This window comes from Oncorhynchus mykiss, chromosome 20 (genome assembly GCF_013265735.2).
Source record: "Oncorhynchus mykiss isolate Arlee chromosome 20, USDA_OmykA_1.1, whole genome shotgun sequence".
NCBI classification, from domain to species: Eukaryota; Metazoa; Chordata; class Actinopteri; order Salmoniformes; family Salmonidae; genus Oncorhynchus; species Oncorhynchus mykiss.
This window is the reverse complement of record NC_048584.1, coordinates 6,663,916-6,685,434: the sequence shown is the minus strand read 5'-3', so window position 1 is coordinate 6,685,434 and position 21,519 is coordinate 6,663,916. Positions and strand designations below refer to the sequence as shown.

Below are 21,519 nucleotides of genomic sequence, written 5' to 3'. Positions count from 1 at the left end.
GCAAGTGTGCACAGAGAGCGAGAGTGCGGCACAGAGAGCGAGAGTGCGGCACAGAGAGCAAGTGTGCACAGAGAGCGAGAGTGCACAGAGAGCGAGAGTGCGGCACAGAGAGCGAGAGTGCGGCACAGAGAGCGAGAGTGCGGCACAGAGAGCGAGAGTGCGGCACAGAGAGCGAGAGTGCGGCACAGAGAGCGAGAGTGCGGCACAGAGAGCGAGAGTGCGGCACAGAGAGCGAGAGTGCGGCACAGAGAGCAAGAGTGCGGCACAGAGAGCAAGAGTGCGGCACAGAGAGCAAGAGTGCGGCACAGAGAGCAAGAGTGCGGCACAGAGAGCAAGAGTGCGGCACAGAGAGCAAGAGTGCGGCACAGAGAGCAAGAGTGCGGCACAGAGAGCAAGAGTGCGGCACAGAGAGCAAGACAGAGCGCAGGACAGAGCGCGACAGACAGAACAAGTGAGCGAGTGAGAGCAACAGAGGGACAGAGAGAGAGACTTAGGGGAACAAAGTTCACCATCAATGCCTGCCATTTTGACATAAATTGGATGGTAACAAAATGTTCCAACTCTCAAAGAAATATCCAAAATAACCAAAAATAACAAAGCTTTGACAGGTCCCTCCGGTATAGGACATGTTTTCCCCTCAAAAGGAACAACTGCATAAATAAAGGATAAATGAAAGCAAGTAAAATGTCATGTTATCATGGATATGAGTATTGCTGTGATTTACTGGCTGAGAAGGCGCTTTCTCCTGACCTACTTTCAGCCTGCAGAAACATACTGCCTGGCTGTTTGTCTCCAACACAGCAACAGCATGGTAACCATATGTTAAAAGCATGGCAAATGGGCTTTACCCCACGGCAAGTAAACAAGCAAGGGGAAGAGGGATGAGACAGAGTCAATCGGAGGGGTAAGCAACCCTATAAAATAACAAGTGATTGAAGCAGAGATTGGAAAGAGTGAATAAAGGAGGAAATGAGAGATGTAGGAGAAGAGAGAGAAAAGACGAGGACATGTAGAAGAGAGAAAGGAGGTAAACAAACACACCCATCCCTTTCACAGAGAGTTACCTGCAGGAGTGGGGGTGACTTACAGTAGTAGGCTGTGTTTCATTCTCACACACACACACACACACACACTACCTGCTGGGTCGTGGCAGGGTGGGCAGGGCAGGGAGGCCAGTGGAGACAGAGTAGTGCACCAGCAGCAGGACAGACAGAGAGACCAGCACGGCAGAGTTAATAACAACGGCCCCCCCAACGAAGCCAAAGACAAACAGCAGCATACACCTCGGGCTCATGACCCCCCCCTGAACATGGCCCAGCGCCTCTCACTGCCGGGACCAGGGGAAGGGGACGACCGCCAGGGGGCTAAAACACACGCCTCTGGGGCTTTTACAAACTGTCCCTTGGATGACGACGCAAACTACAGTATACTCCTTCTCCCTCTGTCGACAAAGTACTCCTCACATACACACTCTGTTGCCGTGTGTTGAAGAGAAGAATGCTCAGGTACAGGAGATCTGGAACTCGGGCTGCAGAGTAGAGTGTGTGGCGTGGTGTGTGTTCAGACCAGCGGGCCAACGAGCGACGGCCACAGAAACAACAGCAGCAGTAATCCCATGAGCAGCAGCAGCGGAGGCAGAGCGAGACAGAGTGATGCCGGCTTCAGTTCAACACTGCTGTGACATCATCCAGAGAGAGAGAGAGAGAGAGAGAGGGTGGACACTCCTCGCCAAACTTTTCTTGATGTATTGTATCCTCTTTCTGGCAGACGATGCTCTTTCTTTCCTAAACTGCGACACTGATGTCGCTGAGCAGTCTAGAATTGTCGCCGTCACTCTCACCCTCCCTTTCTCTCCCCTCCCCCTCTCGGATGCTGAGGCAGCATCAGAGCTGGTAACATATGCCTCCCCTCAGCTCGATGCTGATTGGCTGAGCCATGGAGAGACTGGGAGGAGGAAAACCCTATGGGAACTGACAGCGTCTGCTGCTACTGAGAGACTGTAGAGGGCTGCTGACACACACACACAAAAGCTAATAAATGTACCACACTTCTGTTAGGAAAACCACAGAAATCACAAATGAGTTCCTTGTGAACACAAACACAAATGCTGTTTAAATCTAAAAAGCTACACAAACTGCTTTGATCTGATGTACTAGTCAAACTAACACCACTCTCTGGACTGTTCAAAATGAAGGTTTGCCCAGTAGGAGACCATGACCTCTTTTTACTGCTGTTTCACTAATCTGATCAGCTGACTAAAACATGACAGCTCTGAATCACTCATCTCCATCACACTGTGGGATTACTGCAGCTGACCACTGCCAAACCTCTGATTTATATACCGCTGATTCCATGGCATAATCCCACTCAATATCTATCCTAATCTCCTCTTCATCCTCCTCCCCCCACACACATATCCCCCCTCCTACCATCGTCCCCTCTTTTTTCCATCCCTTTTGCCTCCTCTCCTCCCCCCTTGTCCTTCCTTCTGCCCAGCCCCTCATGCCTACCTCACATCTCTCATCTTCTGTCAGGTTCTGACCTAAAAGGAAATCGTGCCCATGGAGAGAAGAGCGCGCAGGAGTGGCGCCTGCAGTGATGAAGCACTTCACATCAACGTACTCGCTCACAAACACACTGAACCAGGGTGAGGAGCCAACTAAGCCAATGACACCTAGGACCCAGGATGAACTGGCCACGAGCCACTATTAATACACCATTAAGGAAGCACTGTTATATGAGAGTGTTTGTGTACCACTTCAGATACTGTCCACGCAGTGATCTCCGTATGGGACTTGAATAGTTGTATGACCTTACCGTGATCTGCTTGTGCTTGTGTCTGTAGGCGCCTCCTGCACCGCCGCGTGCTGCTGGTGTTTGGCACGTTCCAAGTGCTCCATGTAGCTGTGGATCATCTGCATGGGACATACCACATAGGGAGATCCGGGGGGGGTTAGCGTGGACAGGGAGTGGTCCTATTCAAATAATTATTTGAACATGGCCATGATGCCTGTTGTTTCTTAGATTCGTTTTTTTTGTGTGGATGTACAGCTGGAACAGACAGCCTCCCGGCCTGTGGGGTATTCAGCTGTCCCCATGCGTTTGTGTGAGCTTCTAAAATCACGTTTCTGTCCATATTTAAAACGTCATGGTCTCTTCGTAGGCTTGTTTGTTTTGGCGTCTGGGCCAATGTGTTAGTAATAGATTAGAGAACAGACTTTAGGCAGACTGAGTTGAGGCAACTTGACAACATACTTAATACTGGGAAAATTGCTCCAATCTCCTTAAACTGACCCAATTCTAACTCCCTCCTTCTCCTTCGCGCTCTCCTGCGTCTTGCATTCTCCATCCCTCACCATCCTCATCCCTCCCTCCCCTCATCCTCTGTTGTAGTGTGAATTCCCTGAATGTAAGCTGGAAATAGCAACTTGTCTTGGTTCGCTGTCGGTCAAACATCAATGGGATCCACTAGTCTGCCAACCTATGTCCAAACCATATTATACATACATTCTAGCCATCTAGTAGACCCAACCCTCTTAACCGCTGGGCTACCTGCTGCCCAGGCAGCCTGCCATCCAGGCGCGTGTGTGTGTGTGTGTCTTCAAATCCATGTTCACCCAGCACATGACTCCAACAGCATCATTATGTTTGACAGACACTTACCAATACTAGAGTTTCCCTTGCCTTTTTTTTTACCTCCAATTTTGTGATATCCAATTGAGATCTTGTCTCATCGCTGCAATTCTCCAACGGGCTCGGGAAATTCATTAGGGCCTAATCTATGGATTTCACATGTCTGGGCAGGGGCACAAGTGCAGAAGCTGGATGTGGAGGTCCTGGGCTGGCGTGGATACACGTGGTCTGCGGTTGTGAGGGCGGTTGGACCTACTGTCAAATTCTCTAAAACAACGTTGGAGGCGGCTTATAATAGAGTAATTAACATTAAATGATCTGTCAACAGCTGTGGTGGACATTGATGCAGTTAGCACTCTCCCTCAAAACATCTGTGGTGTTGTGTGACAACACAGCACACTTTAGAGGGGCCTTTTATTGTCCCCAGCACAAGTTACACCTGTGTAATGTTCATGCCGTTTAATCAGCTTCTTGATATGCCACACCTGTCAGGAGGATGGATTATCTTTGCAAAGGAGAAATGATCACTAACAAATTTGTGCCCAAAATTTGATAAAAAAATAAGCACTTATGGAACATTTCTGGGATTTGTTTCAGCTCATGAAACCAACACTTTACATGTTGCGTTTATATTTTTGTTCAGTATAGTTTGCCCAGTAGACCTACAAAATGAACAGTCCCAACATAAAACACTCTCTTCCCCATACCTCTGTGTGTCTCTGGTGGAGGGCATGGTACTCCTTCTTCAGCTCGGCTTCTCGTTCCTCCAATCTGCCAACTGAGAGAGAAAACAGGTCGGTGTGTGATCTCAGTCAAACAGAACTACATGGTTAATGAGAGAAAATAACCCTAAAACAACTGTTATAGGGTCATTCCAAGGGTTGCAAAGCAACCGGTCATTTGCGGAAGTTTCAGGAACCTTCAGTAATTTGGGTAATAAACAAAAGAAGAAAATCTATGGCAATCTATTGTAACTTATAATAATTTAGGTAATTTATACTTTGAATAACTTAAAAAATTCATTTTATCCACGAATGTCCACGAATTTCTAGAAGATAGACTATATGGTTCAAGAGAAAATTGCCTAATTAATGAAAGAAAAGCATCAAATCAACAATGGCATTATTTTCAATCACCTCAACTCATCCAACTATTGAATTTTGTTTCCACAACTGCCACTTGTTTGATGCCAAAACATCGACAACAAATACATAGACATAGTAAAATAAATTGTCATTTTGGTGGGGGAAATGTGATATTTCATGCTAAAAACCCTCATTAAAACACCAATTGGTATTCACTAGGTTTATAGTTTATATTTAGGATAATGTTTTACAGCTTTGTCATTCAAATGTTTTTATTTTTAAATTATCTTATTTAATGATTTCAGATATTTTAAATGTGGTAAGGCCACAGAGGGCCAGAGAATTGCAGACACCTGTGATAATCTGAAGTACCCAAATGTGGGTAGTTTACTGGTAAAATTTCCAGTAAATATACCCTCCCTTTGCAACCCTAGTCATTCCATTTCATTTCAACCACTTTTTGACCACACCCCTTTTGATTTGAACAAATACTTTCCATACATACAGTGCCTTCAGAAAGTGGAGGCGGGTAGCCTAGCAGTTAAAACCCCCTATGGTCGATGTCTGTGCCCCAGCATAAATCTAATTAGCATAATTTAAAAAAAATCTGTCAGTTTATTTTATTTTTTCAATTGGATGCATCTCAATCCACCGCATCCGCCTATGCAACACTTCCGCATCTGAGGTGAAAGGTAACCAAGCTGGAGAGGTGTTTGTCAGACCATGAGACATCTGCGGTGAAAGGTGACAGAGCTAGAGCTGGGTTTGTCAGACCATGAGACATCCCGAAAATCAGTCTCCTCACAAAATCGTCTTTAGCGTCTGAACGGCTTGGCCTACAAACGATGATGACCACTCTGGACAGATGAGCCTCACGAACACGCAGGTGTTCTCCGACTCCCACAGACTTCTGTCTGTAGCCTTCTGTGTAAAGGTGAGACTCACAAACATGTCGGTTGTTTTGCTCCAGGAATGCTCACAGGCCTCACAAGACTCGTCTGAAGGTCCCCAGTTAATTTGTTTCACGGAAGCATGTACAGTGGGGAGAACAAGTATTTGATAACCTGCCAAATCGGCAGTGTTTCCTACTTACAAAGCATGTAGAGGTCTGTAATTTTTTATCATAGGTACACTTCAACTGTGAAAGACGGAATTGAAAACAAAAATCCAGAAAATCACATTGTATGATTTTTCTGTAATTAATTTGCATTTTATTGCATCATATAAGTATTTGATACATCAGAAAAGCATAACTTAATATTTGGTACAGAAACCTTTATTTGCAATTACAGAGATCATACGTTTCCTGTAGTTCTTGACCAGGTTTGCACACACTGCAGCAGGGATTTTGGCCCACTCCTCCATACAGGAGGAGTGGGCCAGATCCTTCAGGTTTCGGGGCTGTCGCTGGGCAATACGGACGTTCAGCTCCCTCCAAAGATTTTCTATTGGGTTCAGGTCTAGAGACTGGCTAGGCCACTCCAGGACCTTGAGATGCTTCTTACGGAGCCACTCCTTAGTTGCCCTGGCTGTGCGTTTCGGGTTGTTGTCATGCTGGAAGACGCAGCCACGACCCATCTTCAATGCTCTTACTGAGGGAAGGAGGTTGTTGGCCAAGATCTCGCGATACATGGCCCCATCCATCCTCCCCTCAATATGGTGCAGTCGTCCTGTCCCCTTTGCAGAAAAGCATCCCCAAAGAATGATGTTTCCACCTCCATGCTTCACGGTTGGGATGGTGTTCTTGGGGTTGTACTTATCCTTCTTCCTGTGAGAGCCGGTATTCTTACTGGATGGTAGGTGATCAAATACTTATGTCATGCAATAAAATGCAAATTAATTATTTAAAAATTCTACAATGATTTTCTGGATTTTTGTTTTAGATTCTGTCTCTCACAGTTGAAGTGTACCTATGATAAAAATTACAGACCTCTACATGCTTTGTAAGTAGAAAAACCTGCAAAATCGTCAGTGTATCAAATACTTGTTCTCCCCACTGTATATGGAGACTGTTTAGTGACAAAAATAAGGTGTTTAATACAAGTTTTTTTTAAATGAGCATCTCAAATATAGGTTAGAATCTTCAGAACAAACAAACAGATTTTCAGGATCTGTTGTTCCATGTAGTGAATCTGTTATTCAAATGTGTTTGTATGGGCTAATAGCAGTAAGGCCAAATATATATATATTTTATACTTCAAGAGTCTTAAAATTCCAAATCATCTGACTCTGGGGAAGTAGATAAAGGGCTTCATTGCCAAAATCCTGAAGTAATCCTTTAATGCAATCTGGGGACATTAGTCATATCTGTCAGTGACCAGGTTTCAAGTTCTATTAGTCATATGTACGGGATACATCGTACAACGAAATGCTTACTTGCAGGTTCCTTTGACAAAGCAATAACAATAAGAATACGAAGAAAGCAAATAGCTCAGTAGAATATATATTTTTAGCATAACTAACACAGGATGGCACAATTTATAGGCCAATATTTATTTACAAGTGTATTGGGGAAGGGGGGGGGTGGGAGACAGTGTATAAACTGAGCAGTATAATAAGAGTCTGTCAGCAGCAGTTGTGGTGTGTGTAGCATAAATGTATACGTGTGTGTATGTGTGTGTGTGTGCGCTCTAAGGTGCGGAGAATCAGAGCAGGTGATCAGTCCAGTTCAACTGTCTGATGGCTTGTAGATAGAAATGGTCACTGAGCCTGTTGGTATCAGACCTCATGCTCTGATAATGTCTGCCCGACGGTAAGGGAGAGAACAGCTCATGGCTGGGGTGTGTGAGGTCCTTGATGCTGCGTTCCTTCCTCAGGCACTGTTTCGAATAGATGTCCTGGATGGGTGGGAGCACGGTCCAATTACTGGATGCCAATCAGTAATATCTGTGCCAAACCAGGGTCATGTTTAGCAGGACACAACATTGGCCAACGTTCAGATAGAAATGTATGATGTAGAACAGATATACCTCTTTGGTATTTGGAATCACGTCAGCTCTATTTTTAACAGTTGGAATTTCTTGCTTTGAATATTGAGGTTTCAAAGGGTCTCTCTATAACTGTGATTGTCTGTTATAGACCCCCCTCTGCTCGTGGTGATGCATCGTCTTCTCTGATGCACCTTACATCTAAACTTCTTTACAGTGAAATGATCTTGATTGGTGATCTCAACTGGTGTTGGTTAAAGCCGGTGTCTAATGATTTAAAAATGTTTTGTAATTCTATGAATCTTACCCAGTTGATTAACTAACCCACTCGCCCAAATCTCAAATGTCCAGAGGAACCTACTCTGATTTGATATTGACAAATATCCACATAAATCATTACAAAAAAAACAACAACGGCAGAATATTTAAGTGACCATTGTGCTGTTGTCGCTGTTAGAAATACTAAGACAAACCCACGCTTTACTCGTAAGAGAAGTTTGAAGTGTTTTAATGAGCAGGCTCTCTTTCATCATTTGTTTTATTTTGACTGGAGCAGATTGAGCTTATTCCTGATGTGGAAACTGCCTGGAAATTCTTTCATTATGTTTTTTTTCCAAATAGTAAACAAACATGCCCCATTCTGCAGGTTCAGGGTTAAAGGGCAGTATAATCCATGGTTTTCTTCTGAGCTGTCTTGTATTATTCACAACCGTAATCTAGCCTGGGCTAAAGCAAGGAAATCATGTTCTGATGCTGATTGGCTTATTTTTAGGCAGTTACGAAACAAGTGTTCAATTTCTTCTCAGGAAGGCCAAGTCTGAATATTTTATTTCTGTTACGACTGAACCTAAATGACCCTAGAAAGTTTTAGAAGGATATTAAGTTTATGTCTGGAAACAATAATGTTAATGAATTACCGTCATCTGTATTGAAGGACTTTGTTGATATATGACAAAACTGAAATGCTGAATTGTTTAATTGAGCACTTTGTATCATCTGGTAGGCTGTTTGATTCAGTGTCCTCTGTCTCTGTACAACCCTGTGTGGATGAAGCAGTGAGGGCTGGTCAAACATTTAGCTTTTTGCCATTCTCAGTGCAGGTGGTACATAAAGCCCTGAAATCCTTAGATCAGAGAAAGCCTGCAGGTCCTGATCTTTTGGATCCCTGCTTTGTAAATCTGGCAGCTGATTTCATAGCTGAACCACTTACATATCTGTTCAATCTAACCCTGGAATGTAATGAAATTCCAAAGATCTGGAAATCAGCATTTGTCCTACCACTTTAAAAAATAATTATAGGTACATCTCATAGTTGTCACCCCTGGTGAAAATAATTGAAACCCTTGAGTGAACAGCTAAAAAGAAAGAAGTTAAATACCAACTCTATTTTATCAATGTACTAATCGGGCTTCAGGAAGAAGCATACCACAATTACAGCAGCCATGAAGGTTTTAAATGATATCACTGAAGCAATGACAAAAAACAGCACTGTCTCACTTTTTATTGATCTCGCTAAGGATTTTGATACAGTTGATTATGCTATACTGGAAGCAGAGATTGTCGAGTGTAGGTCTTTCGGAGCATGCAGTTGCATGGTTTGCTAACTATCTGTCTCATAGAACTCTTAGCACTCAATTTGATAGGCTCATGTCTGTTAAATTGTCTGTCTGTAATGGTATACCCCAGGGCTCTGTACTTGGTCCCCTCTTATTCACTCTTTATATAAAAAATGTAGACAAAAATGTGCAAAATGCACAACTTCACTTTTATGCTGATGATACTGTTATTTATTGTTGTACCTCGTCTCTCACAAAAGCTTTCCAGAACTTGCAAACTGCTTTTTATACTGTTCAACATACCTTGTCAATTGAAGCTTATCCTCAATACTGACAAAACTAAACTAATGATGTTTTCTAATGCAAGAAATAGACCTCTGAACCTTTAACCTGTCAGGGTAATGAGATTGAGACTGTAACCTCAAATCTTGGAATTTTAATTGATGACGGCCTCTCTTAAATTGCATATTCAATAACTTACAAAAAAATTGAAGCTGAAGTTGCGATTTTATTTTAGGAATAATGCCTGTTTTCTTTTGAAGCCAGAAGGAGGCTAGTATCAGCTACATTTATGCCTTTACTAGACTATGGGGATATTTTATATATGAATGCTTCAGCTCAGTGTTGAAGATCAATTGACACCCTTTACCATGGCGCATGGAGATTTATTTTAAACTGCAAAACCCTTACGCACCACTGCACTTTGTATACCAGGGATGGCTGGCCTTCTCTAGTCACTCATAGGCTCAGTCACTGGTACACTTATTTACAAAGCCATTTTGGGTTTACTACCATTTTATTTAGGCATTTTTATTGTTCAGAAATGTGGTTGGTACTCTCTTCGTTCGCAGGACTTTATTCTGCTAACTGCTCCATATGTCCAAACTGAATTTGGTAAAAAAAAAAGATTTTATGTGCTCTGTGCCATCGGCTTGGAATGCCTTACAAAATACTTTTAAACTGGAAGAACTTGTCCCGATTGATGTATTTAAATCACTGATGAAGGATTTTGAGGCTGATTCCCTGACCTGTCAATGTTTTTAATTTGCTGTTTTATGATTTTGTTATACTCTTGTGAATCCTATGGTTTTTACTAGATTACTTGTAGTTTTTCATGTTGTCTGTCTGAAATTGTGTGACGACTTGGTGCTGCCCATCTTGGCCAGGACGCTCTTTAAAAAAAAGAGGTTTAAAATCTCAATGAGCCCTTCCTGGTTAAATAAAGGTTAAATTAAAAGAAAAGCTCTAGTCATGGTATTTCTATCCACAACATTCAACGTTTTCGAACTGAACATGGCCTAGGCTTCAGATGAGAAACCAAGTACGGTTTTAAACTGCTGTCAGTTGTAGTAGCAACACATGACCACCAGGTGTCATTAGCACACTAGTAAAATACACTGGCTGGCTCAAACACTCAAATATTTTGGGTTATTGGTCAGAGTAGCCATAATCCTATGGAAAACATTAGGAATTCTAAGCCATTCTGTCCAGTCATCACACACACACACGCCATGTTTAAACTTTAAGATTAAAAAGCACAAGCAAGAACCCAAACACACGAGAAACAGACTTTAGAATCCACTCTATTTGAGTAAAGGATAGGTCTTGAGCCCTGTTACTTATTCCACTTTGTTGGCAATTTGGCTGGCATGGACTGTTTATAGTGAAAACACCCTGACAACGTTGTGTGTGTACGCGATGATGATTGCCCAGCCTAACAATATCCTCTCACAAAGGCAGTGTGTGTGAGACTGAGACACTAACCCAAGCAGGACTACCATCTGCTCATTGACAATGACCCTCCCAACACAGCATCAGGAGTTACTGTCACTAACTGCCAACACAGTTATCTAATATAATCTGCTACCTCCACATATCTCTATGGTAGCCTGGCTAACACCAGAATGCCGTCATTGGATTTTTGGAGTTGGCTTTTAGTAGAATGAGACATACGGCAGGGATTTGATTCAGAACAACAGAAAATAGACTCGTTAGGGCAGGCTTTTAACGCAGACCGTCATAGGTGGTTTAGAGAATGCCTAGGAAATAGCTCAGATGGCTGTGTGATTTTCAAGTTATTTGTTACCATGACTAATGACTATCAGTAGACAATGAGGAACCAACTAGAGAATGTACAGACAGAAATAACCCTTGAGGAAACCACCTGGTGTGTGAGGGTGGGCTTTTATTACTATCCTCATTGGTACTATGCTAGAAAATGCTCCCTCGTGGGGACCCTTCCCAGGTCCTCATGAGGACAAATGTTATTTTTAGTTTAGGGAAAAATGATTCTGAATGGAAATCAATTTTAGGTCCCCACAAGGATAGTAAAACATGTGTGTATTGGGAAGTGGAAGTACTGTATGTTTACGGCTTGCCGTCTATTATAACTGTTCGGTTCATCAGCTACAGTCTACACACATCTGCTGACTATGAGCTAGCCTGGATTTCACATCAAAATGACTCAAGAGAATTACTGCTCTGTCTCTCCCTATCTAGTTTAAGGAGAGAGAAGACCGAGAGTGAAAACTGTTCAAGTAGGAAAGAACTGAAAGTGGAAAAAAAAGCGGACGTAGTGACAGTGGAAGAGAGAAAAACTGAATAGGAAAGAACAAGAACTGTGGACTTGGCTGTGAGCACTAGTGAATATCAAGTCAGGTGACGCGTGCATGTACTCAGCTGACAGACACCCATAAAGTAGCTACTTAACCCAATCAGTCCTGATAGTTCACAGTCAAACACCAACTCAGCAGATCAGAATAAACTCAGTTTGAGGTGTGATGCAAGGATTGAAAAAGGAAATTAAAATCTCCATTCAAGACTCCCTTAGACTGCAATTACAGACACCTCCAAACGGTCACCTTGAGTTTATTCCTTATGTAATGACCTTCCCACGGTTCGTGAGGGTGTGTTTGGCAGCATCGTGTGGGTTGTTTGTTTCTATGGCCTGCAGATACAGTATAACCCAGTAAATATATTGGTCTTCCAGCCCCAAGTTATGTGCACAATCCTGAGCCCTTCACTTGTAATGTCTTTCTCAGTATTCCTTCCATTAGGGTTCACCCCTCCAGTCCTAGAAGCCATAATGATTGACTCACTCTGGTCCGAGTAGTTCCTGGTCTTGAGCTCCATTTGACGTGTTTGTGACTCCAGCAGGACCAGTCGACTCTGAAGGTCCTTCTTCTCCGTCTCCTGACTGTCCTCAAACACCATGTACCTCTACAGAGACAGAAACAGAAAGATATTAAAACACTGAATAACACAACGGCATGTGTCTGTATGCGTTCAAGGCCCAGTGCTGTCAAAAACGTGATTGTCCTGTGATTCATGTATAGGTAACTGCCAAAATAAATGGAAACACTTGAGGGATGAGGGTAAATGAGGGATACAAAGTATATTGAAAGCAGGTGCTTTCACACAGGTGTGGTTCCTGAGCTAATTAAGAAAATCACATCCCATCATGTGTAGGGGGTCATGTATAAAAATACTGGTCAGCCCATTATTGACTACCATGGCCCCATAAGATGACAATACCCCACCATCCACAAGTGGTCAATTAATGGTTTGATGAGAATGAAAACAAACTATATGGCATGGCCGTCTTAGTCACCAGACCTCAACCCAATTCAACACTTATGGGAGATTCTGGAACGGCTCCCGAGACAGCATTTTCCACCACCATCAACAAAACCAGATGATAGTCTCACTAAGCGCAAACCAGATGGGATGGCGTATCGCTGCAGAATGTGGTGGCAACCATACTGTTAGTTAAGTGTACCTTGAATTCTAAATAAATCCAGGAGTGTCACCAGCAAAGCACCCCTACACCATCACACCTCCTCCATGCTTCACGGTGGGAACGCCACATGGAGAGATCATCCGTTCACCTACTCTGCATCTCACAAAGACACGGTGGTTGGAAGCAAACATCTGAACTTTGGACTCATCAGACCAAAATACTGATTTCCACCGGTCTAATGTCCATTGCTTGTGTTTCTTTGCCCAAGCAAGTGTCTTCTTATTGGTGTCCTTTAGTAGTGGTTTCTTTGCAGGAATTCAACCACGAAGGCCTGATTCACGCAGTCTCCTCTGAACAGTTGATGTTGAGACATGTCTGTTACTTGAACTCTGAGGTGCAATCTGAGGTGCAGTTAATTGCCGATATCTGAGGCTGGTAACCAATGAAATTATCCTCTGCAACAGTGGTAAATCTGGGTCTTTCTTTCCTGTGGTGGTCCTCATGAGAGCCAGTTTCATCATAGCGCATGATGGTTTTAGCGACTGCACTTGAAGAAACTTTCAAAGTTCTTGAAACTTGTCCCGATTGGTGTTTTTAAAATCACTGATGAATGATCTTGAGACAGATTCCGTGACATGTCAATGTTTTTAATTTTCTGTTTTTGATTTTGTTATACTCTTGTTTTTCATGTTGTTTGTCTGTAATTTTTGTAATGACTTGGTGCTGCCCATCTTGGCCAGGACGCTCTTGAAAAATATATTTTCAATCTCAATGGGCCCTTCCTGGTTAAATAAAGGTTAAATAAATAAAATTAAATCAGTCAGAAAGTTAAAGCTTGGTCGCAAATGGGTCTTCCAAATGGACAATGACCCCAAGCATACTTCCAAAGTTGTGGCAAAATGGCTTAAGGACAACAAAGTCAAGGTATTAGAGTGGCCATCACAAAGCCCCTGACCTCAATCGCATAGAAAATTTGTGGGCAGAACTGAAAAAAAGTGTGTGCGAGCAAGGAGGCCTACAAACCTGACTCAGTTACACCAGCTCTGTCAGGAGGAATGGGCCAAAATTCACCCAACTTATTGTGGGAAGCTTGTGGAAGGTTACCAAAACATTTGAACCAAGTTAAGCAATTTAAAGGCAATGCTACCAAATACTAATTGAGTGTATGTAAACTTCTGACCCACTGGGAATGTGATGAAAGAAAGAAATGCTGAAATAAATAATTATACTGACATTTCACATTCTTAAAATAAAAGTGGTGATCCTAACTGACCTAAGACAGGGAATTTTTACTACGATTGAATGTCGGGAATTGTGAAAAACTGAGTTTAAATGCATTTGGCTAAGGTGTATGTAAAATTCCTAATTCTACTGTACACACACACACACACACACCACACACACACACACACACACACACACACACACCTTTCAAAAGTTTGGGATCACTTAGAAATGTCCTCGTTTCTGAATGCACAGGTTTTGCCAATTAAAATAACAAATTGGTCAGAAATACAGTGGTAGACATTGTTAATATTGTAAATGACTATTGTAGCTGGAAATTACATTTTTTTATGGACTATCTACACAGGCCCATTATCAGCAACCATCACTCCTGTGTTCCAATGGCACGTTGTGTTAGCTAATCCAAGTTTATCATTTTAAAAAGGCTAATTGATCATTAGAAAACTATTTTGCAATTATGTTAGCACAACTGAAACTGTTGGTCTGGTTAAAGAAGCAATAAAACTGGCCTTTAGACTGGTTGAGTATCTGGAGCATCAGCATTTGTGGGTTCGATTACAGGCTCAAAACAGCCAGAATCAAAGCACTTTCTTCTGAAACTCGTCAGTCTATTCTTGTTCTAAGAAATGCAGGCTATTCCATGCAAGAAAATGCCAACAAACTGAAGATCTCGTACAGTGCACTACTCCCTTCGCAGAACAGCGCAAACTGGCACTAACCAGAATAGAAAGAGGAGTGGGAGGCCCCGGTGCACAACTCTGCCATTTCCAGCTACAATAGTCATTTACAACATTAACAATGTCTACACTATTTCTGATTAATTTTATTTTAACAGACAAATAAATTAGCTTTTCTTTCAAAAACAAGGACATTTTTAAGTGACCACAAACTTTTGAACGGTAGTGTGTGTGTATTATATATATACAGTGCCTTGCGAAAGTATTCGGCCCCCTTGAACTTTGCGACCTTTTGCCACATTTCAGGCTTCAAACATAAAGATATAAAACTGTATTTTTTTGTGAAGAATCAACAACAAGTGGGACACAATCATGAAGTGGAACGACATTTATTGGATATTTCAAACTTTTTTAACAATTCAAAAACTGGGCGTGCTAAATTATTCAGCCCCCTTAAGTTAATACTTTGTAGCGCCACCTTTTGCTGCGATTACAGCTGTAAGTCGCTTGGGGTATGTCTATCAGTTTTGCACATCGAGAGACTGACATTTTTTCCCATTCCTCCTTGCAAAACAGCTCGAGCTCAGTGAGGTTGGATGGAGAGCATTTGTGAACAGCAGTTTTCAGTTCTTTCCACAGATTCTCGATTTGGATTCAGGTTTGGACTTTGACTTGGCCATTCTAACACCTGGATATGTTTATTTTTGAACCATTCCATTGTAGATTTTGCTTTATGTTTTGGATCATTGTCTTGTTGGAAGACAAATCTCCGTCCCAGTCTCAGGTCTTTTGCAGACTCCATCAGGTTTTCTTCCAGAATAGTCCTGTATTTGGCTCCATCCATCTTCCCATCAATTTTAACCATCTTCCCTGTCCCTGCTGAAGAAAAGCAGGCCACCACCATGTTTGACAGTGGGGATGGTGTGTTCAGCTGTGTTGCTTTTACGCCAAACATAACGTTTTGCATTGTTGTCAAAAAGTTCAATTTTGGTTTCATCTGACCAGAGCACCTTCTTCCACATGTTTGGTGTGTCTCCCAGGTGGCTTGTGGTAAACTTTAAACAACACTTTTTATGGATATCTTTAAGAAATGGCTTTCTTCTTGCCACTCTTCCATAAAGGCCAGATTTGTGCAATATACGACTGATTGTTGTCCTATGGACAGAGTCTCCCACCTCAGCTGTAGATCTCTGCAGTTCATCCAGAGTGATCATGGGCCTCTTGGCTGCATCTCTGATCAGTCTTCTCCTTGTATGAGCTGAAAGTTTAGAGGGACGGCCAGGTCTTGGTAGATTTGCAGTGGTCTGATACTCCTTCCATTTCAATATTATCACTTGCACAGTGCTCCTTGGGATGTTTAAAGCTTGGGAAATCTTTTTGTATCCAAATCCGGCTTTAAACTTCTTCACAACAGTATCTCGGACCTGCCTGGTGTGTTCCTTGTTCTTCATGATGCTCTCTGCGCTTTTAACGGACCTCTGAGACTATCACAGTGCAGGTGCATTTATACGGAGACTTGATTACACACAGGTGGATTGTATTTATCATCATTAGTCATTTAGGTCAACATTGGATCATTCAGAGATCCTCACTGAACTTCTGGAGAGAGTTTGCTGCACTGAAAGGGGCTGAATAATTTTGCACGCCAAAAGTTCAAGGGGGCCGAATACTTTCGCAAGGCACTGTATATATATATATATATATATTCCGAATTCTACTGTACACACACACACACACACACATATATATACACACATATATATATATATATATTACATACTATATGTTGCTGTTGCCTTTTTTAGGCAGTTACTTGTTTATTTCCACACTATGAGGTTGGAATAATACTGTGAAATTGTAAAATTATGATAATGTCCTTTTTGTGAAAGAGCCGTTTGAAAATACCGCCTGTTTTTGGTGGGATGGTGTTTTGGCCTGCCTGGTGACATCACCAGGTGGTAAATGAGTTAATAGACCAATTAGAAAGCGTTCCAAACATCTCTCCCAATACCAGCTAGTTTTCACCTCACCACTGAGACAGTCCTAGCAAAATTCTTGCTTGATTTTTGACCATTTTAATTGAAAATGGTCACAGTAAGGTACTTGTAACCCAGAAATTATTTGATATCGAGATTAAAAGAGCTGCATTGGACCTTTAAGTACTTGTAAGAAAGATCATTGACCTCTAGCCAACAGACAGGAGGGTGAGCTGTATGCATCATGTTCATGTTCCTGTCACAACTTCCTGTGATCCTTAGTGTCACTCACTACTACACAGTGAAAGAGCGAGAGGAGAGACTCTAGGGACAGCTCTAAGGTCTCGCTAACTCATAAATATGGACTGAGATCAATGGGACAAAACCCACCCGTCTGCCTGTGTGGCTTTCTGCAGCGCCATTGAGCGTGTGTATCAGGTCTGAGATCATCATGACGAGTCAGTCCGTCTTCAGTTCCATTCACTGGGTGTCAGACAACAGGTGCAGAGCGCTAACCCCTTGGCGCACATGTGCAGGCAGCCACAGCTTTTGAGTGTGTTTATGCGTTGTACCGACATATCAGTGTCAAGCAGTGAGTCTTATCCTAGTTGTCTGTTAGATCTCAGTAACTTCTTTCAGATCAAAACTCACAACAATTTTCCATGGGAATGAGAAACACACAGAACTGCATATCACCTAGCTTATTAGAAACATACAGTAAGGACTGAACCAGCCTGTGACTGTTAATACAGACCTGTTAGAGCAGTGTTGCAGGCTTTCGTCCTAGCACGGCACTAACACATCTGACACTAGACCGAGTTGAATCTTGTGTTATAACACTAGGCTGGAACTAAAGTTTGCGCTCATTAGCCCGACACACGCAAAACAGTCTAGAGATCATGGAGCTCAGCCAGCCCATCGGCTGGGATGAGCAGTCATCTGCTGGTGGAGACTATCACCAGAGACCCTTGCTCCGCCGGAGGCCTACTGGAACTAATCGGCTCTTCTCTACATGAACGCCACTTTCTATGTGTCAAAGAGCAGATGTAAGCTAGGCCAAAGGCGCTCGGAGAATGTCTATGTGACCTGCTTAATTGCCTACACTGATATAAAGCAAAACGTTTTGGCTGTAGGCGTAGTCAAGGCCCTGTTCAAATGGTTGTGTGTGTGTGTGTGTGTGTGTGTGTGTGTGTGTGTGTGTGTGAGTGACTGAGAGAGTGAGAGTGAGAGAGAAATAAAACTGTGGGAACGTGGAAAGGTATGAGAAAGGGTTTGAAAGGCAGTAAAGGCACAGACTTCACAGTAAATCTAATAAGAGCATTAGGCTACATGAAGCCTGGACTGAACAAGGGGGCTGGGAGAGGAGGAAGGGGAGAGGGTATTGGGACTTAATCTGTAAACAGCACTAAACACAAGGCTGCAAGTCACACACAGAAATGACTATCATAAAAGCATAATGCCTAACATCCCTCCCTAGAACCTAACCGCCTTCTCCTATTGACTGACACACACACTTTCTCCGTGCTGCTGATCATATGACCCATAGTTGGGTGTTCATACGATAACAAGTAGAACTCTTTCTCTGGTGTGCTATCTGCCTCTTCCCTCTCTCCTCCTGAACACGCATAATGCTCCCTTTGTCCCTTCACACACACAGTGCCCCAGTGTATGAACATTCTATTGACAGGGAGTTTTATTAAGTGCACTGCGTCTTCTTTGGGTCTCGCCTGGGTATAACTGGGGGGCTGGGATAGCAAGACGGTTCTGACAAAAAAGGTAGGAGATTGATTGGCCAAGAGATACTGAAAGTCACTAAAAAGGGCCATGCATTTGTGGTTAGCAAGATCGTAAGGTTGTCAGTTAGATTTCAAATCAAATGTTATTTGTCACGGGCCAAATACAACAGGTAGACCTTACCGTGAAAAGCTTACTTACAAGCCCTTAACCAACAATGCAGTTCAATAAATAAACTAAAGTTTAAAAAAAATAATCTAATCAATACATTTACGAGGCTATATACAGGGGGTACCGGTACCAAGTGAATGTTCGGGGGTACAGGTTAATCAAGGTAATTGGTAAAGTGACAATGCTTAGATAATAAACAGCAAGTAGCAGCAGTGTAAAAACAAGGGGGGGGGGGGGGTATTCAATCAGAGAAGGGCAGAACATTTTGTGTGTGCTTGTCTTCAAATCCCAAATCCCTGTTTACTCACGACTGCAACACCATCATTATGTTTGCAGATGACACAAAGGTGGTAGGCCTGATCACAGACGATGATGAGACAGCCTATAGGGAGGAGGTCAGAGACCGGGGGGGGGGGGGGGGGTAGTGCCAGGACAACAACCTCTCCCTCAACGTCCACAAGACAAAGGAGCTGATCCTGGACTACGGGAAATGGAGGACCGAGCACACCCACATCATCAACGGGGCTGTAGAGGAGCGGGTCGAGAGCTTCAAGTTCCTCAGTATCCACATCACTAAGGAATTTGAATAGCCCCCCACACACACACACACACACACGTGAAGAGGGTATGACAATGCCTCTTCTCCCTCATGAGGCTGAAAAGATTTTCCAATGGCCCGCAGATCCTCAAAAAGTTATACAGCTGCACCATTGAGAGCATGTTGACTGCCTGCATCACCACTTGGTATGGCAAGTGCAAGGTGCTGCAGACATTAATACGTGCAGCCCAGTACGTCACTGGGGCCAATCTCTGTGCCATCCAGGATCCAGGATCTCTGTGCCAGGTGGTGTCAGAGGAAGGCCCTAAAAATGATCAAAGACTTGAGCCAACAAAATCAGACTGTTCGCGCTGCTACTGCAGGGCAAGCGTTGCTACTACAACAAGCCTGAAGTCTGGAACCAACAGGACCCTGAACAGCTTCTACCCCCAAGCCATAAGACTGCTAAATAGTTAGTTAAACAGTTAACTACCAGCTACCCGGACTATGTGCATTGAACCTTTTTGAACTAACTTTTGACTCATCACATACGCTGCAGTTACTGTTTATTAGGGATGCACGATATAATCGGAAATCGGATGATATTAGCTCAAAATGCCAACATCGGCTCTATGTATAGTTTAAACACCGATGTGCAAAACCGACGGCATACCTGTATAATGTAGGTAGATGACGCAATGACGCCACGAAAAATACAGCGCTACGCGTGCAACACAGCATTCCTAACCTAGCCCACAATGTCTGCTGTGTGGATCTATTTTGACGTTTCAAAGGAAGATAACAGAAAGGCCATATGCAACGTTTGTGCTGCTATTATTTCCAGAGGGGAGAAAGTGAAATATTTCAATACCACAAATCTAATTAGTCATTTGAAAGTTCTTCACCCCCAGATGTTCAGAGACTAACACTAAGCTCACACTTCCAACAACTAAACAAGTTCAAGTCGAGCAGTCATTTGAAAGAGTAAGACCATTTCAGCGAGACAGCTCAAAAGGCAGAATCCATTAACGCCAAGATAATAGAATTCATTGCCCTTGACAATCAACCGTTCTCTGTCGTGGATGATGTTGGCTTTTGCCGACTGGTTGAGCACCTCAAGCCCCGGCACACACTACCAAGTAGGTGCTATTTTTCAGATGTTGCCCTACCGGAGTTACACAGTATTGTTAAAACCACATCCATGAGCTACTTGCTATGGGCTTCACTGCTATTAGCTTCACGACTGACATTTGGACCAGCGATGTCAGCCCCACGAGCATGCGGAGTCTGACAACACAGTGGGTCGACGAGGATTTCGTACTGAGGAAAGATGTATTGCATGCTCAAGAATGTGCTGGTTGTCATAACTCTGCTGCCACTTCAATGGCATTTGAGAACATGTTTGAAACTTGGAAAATCCCCAAGAACAAAGTACACGCTGTGCTACGTGATAATCCACGGAACATGACAAAGGCTTTGGAAGAATGCGGAGTCGCCAGTTTGCCATGCAAGGCACACACGCTGCAACTGGCTGTGAACGAAGGTGTTTTGACCCAACGCAGCATATCTGACACAGTGGCAACAGGTAGGAAGATACTGTGTAATTTTAAACACTCACAGCTAGCATACAGCCGCCTGCAAGCAATACAGGAGCAGCTTGGAGTGAAAACAGAAAGGCTTAAGCTAGACGTTTCCACCAGATGAAGCAGTACTTTCTACATGATGGAGAGCCAGCTGGAACAAAAACGAGTGCTTGGCGAGTACGCAACCGACTATGAGTTACCTGCAACAATCAATACAAATCAATGGACTCTCATTGAAAACATGAACAGATATGCTTAGCTCCGTTTGAACAACTGACCCCAGAAATAAGCTCATCAACTGCGTCTGCAGCAGACGTCATACCCTCTGTCATGGCATTGAAACGCCTGCTCAACAAAACTGCAGACACAGACCGTGGGGTTAAAACTTACAAAAGTACTCTACTAGAGGCTGTGAACAAGCTATTCGGTGGCCTTCCCTCTGAGCCTCTTTACGGTGTCGACATCATGCTCAATGCTAGGTACAAGGACCGCTACTTCGATGCAGACAAGAAACAGGGTTTACGTGAGACACAGCTGGACAAGATGAAAATGGACACAGCGACAGTGCGCACCGAGGAAGAGAACCCACGACAGAAAAGGCCACAGACAGAGCTGAAACGTCACTGCTTGACATGTATGATGAAAACCTGGTTGA

General features: G+C 43.1%; 1 protein-coding gene across 7 annotated transcripts in view; it reads right to left on the bottom strand.

Annotated features, from left to right (window-relative positions):
* spag9b (sperm associated antigen 9b) overlaps nt 1-21,519 on the bottom strand; it is a 50,946-nt gene that overhangs the window by 22,653 nt on the left and 6,774 nt on the right. For 4 of the 7 annotated variants that reach the window (XM_036955660.1, XM_036955661.1, XM_036955662.1 and 1 more), the window contains exons 2-4: nt 12,300-12,420; nt 4,341-4,411; nt 2,818-2,915 (exon numbers count right to left, since the gene is read on the bottom strand). In XM_036955660.1, the coding sequence (XP_036811555.1) occupies nt 2,818-2,915; nt 4,341-4,411; nt 12,300-12,420 (290 nt within the window). Of the gene's footprint in view, nt 1-1,136; nt 1,867-2,817; nt 2,916-4,340; nt 4,412-12,299; nt 12,421-21,519 lie in introns of those variants that run through there. The other 3 variants (XM_036955663.1, XM_036955664.1, XM_036955666.1) reach the window with 3 other exon arrangements.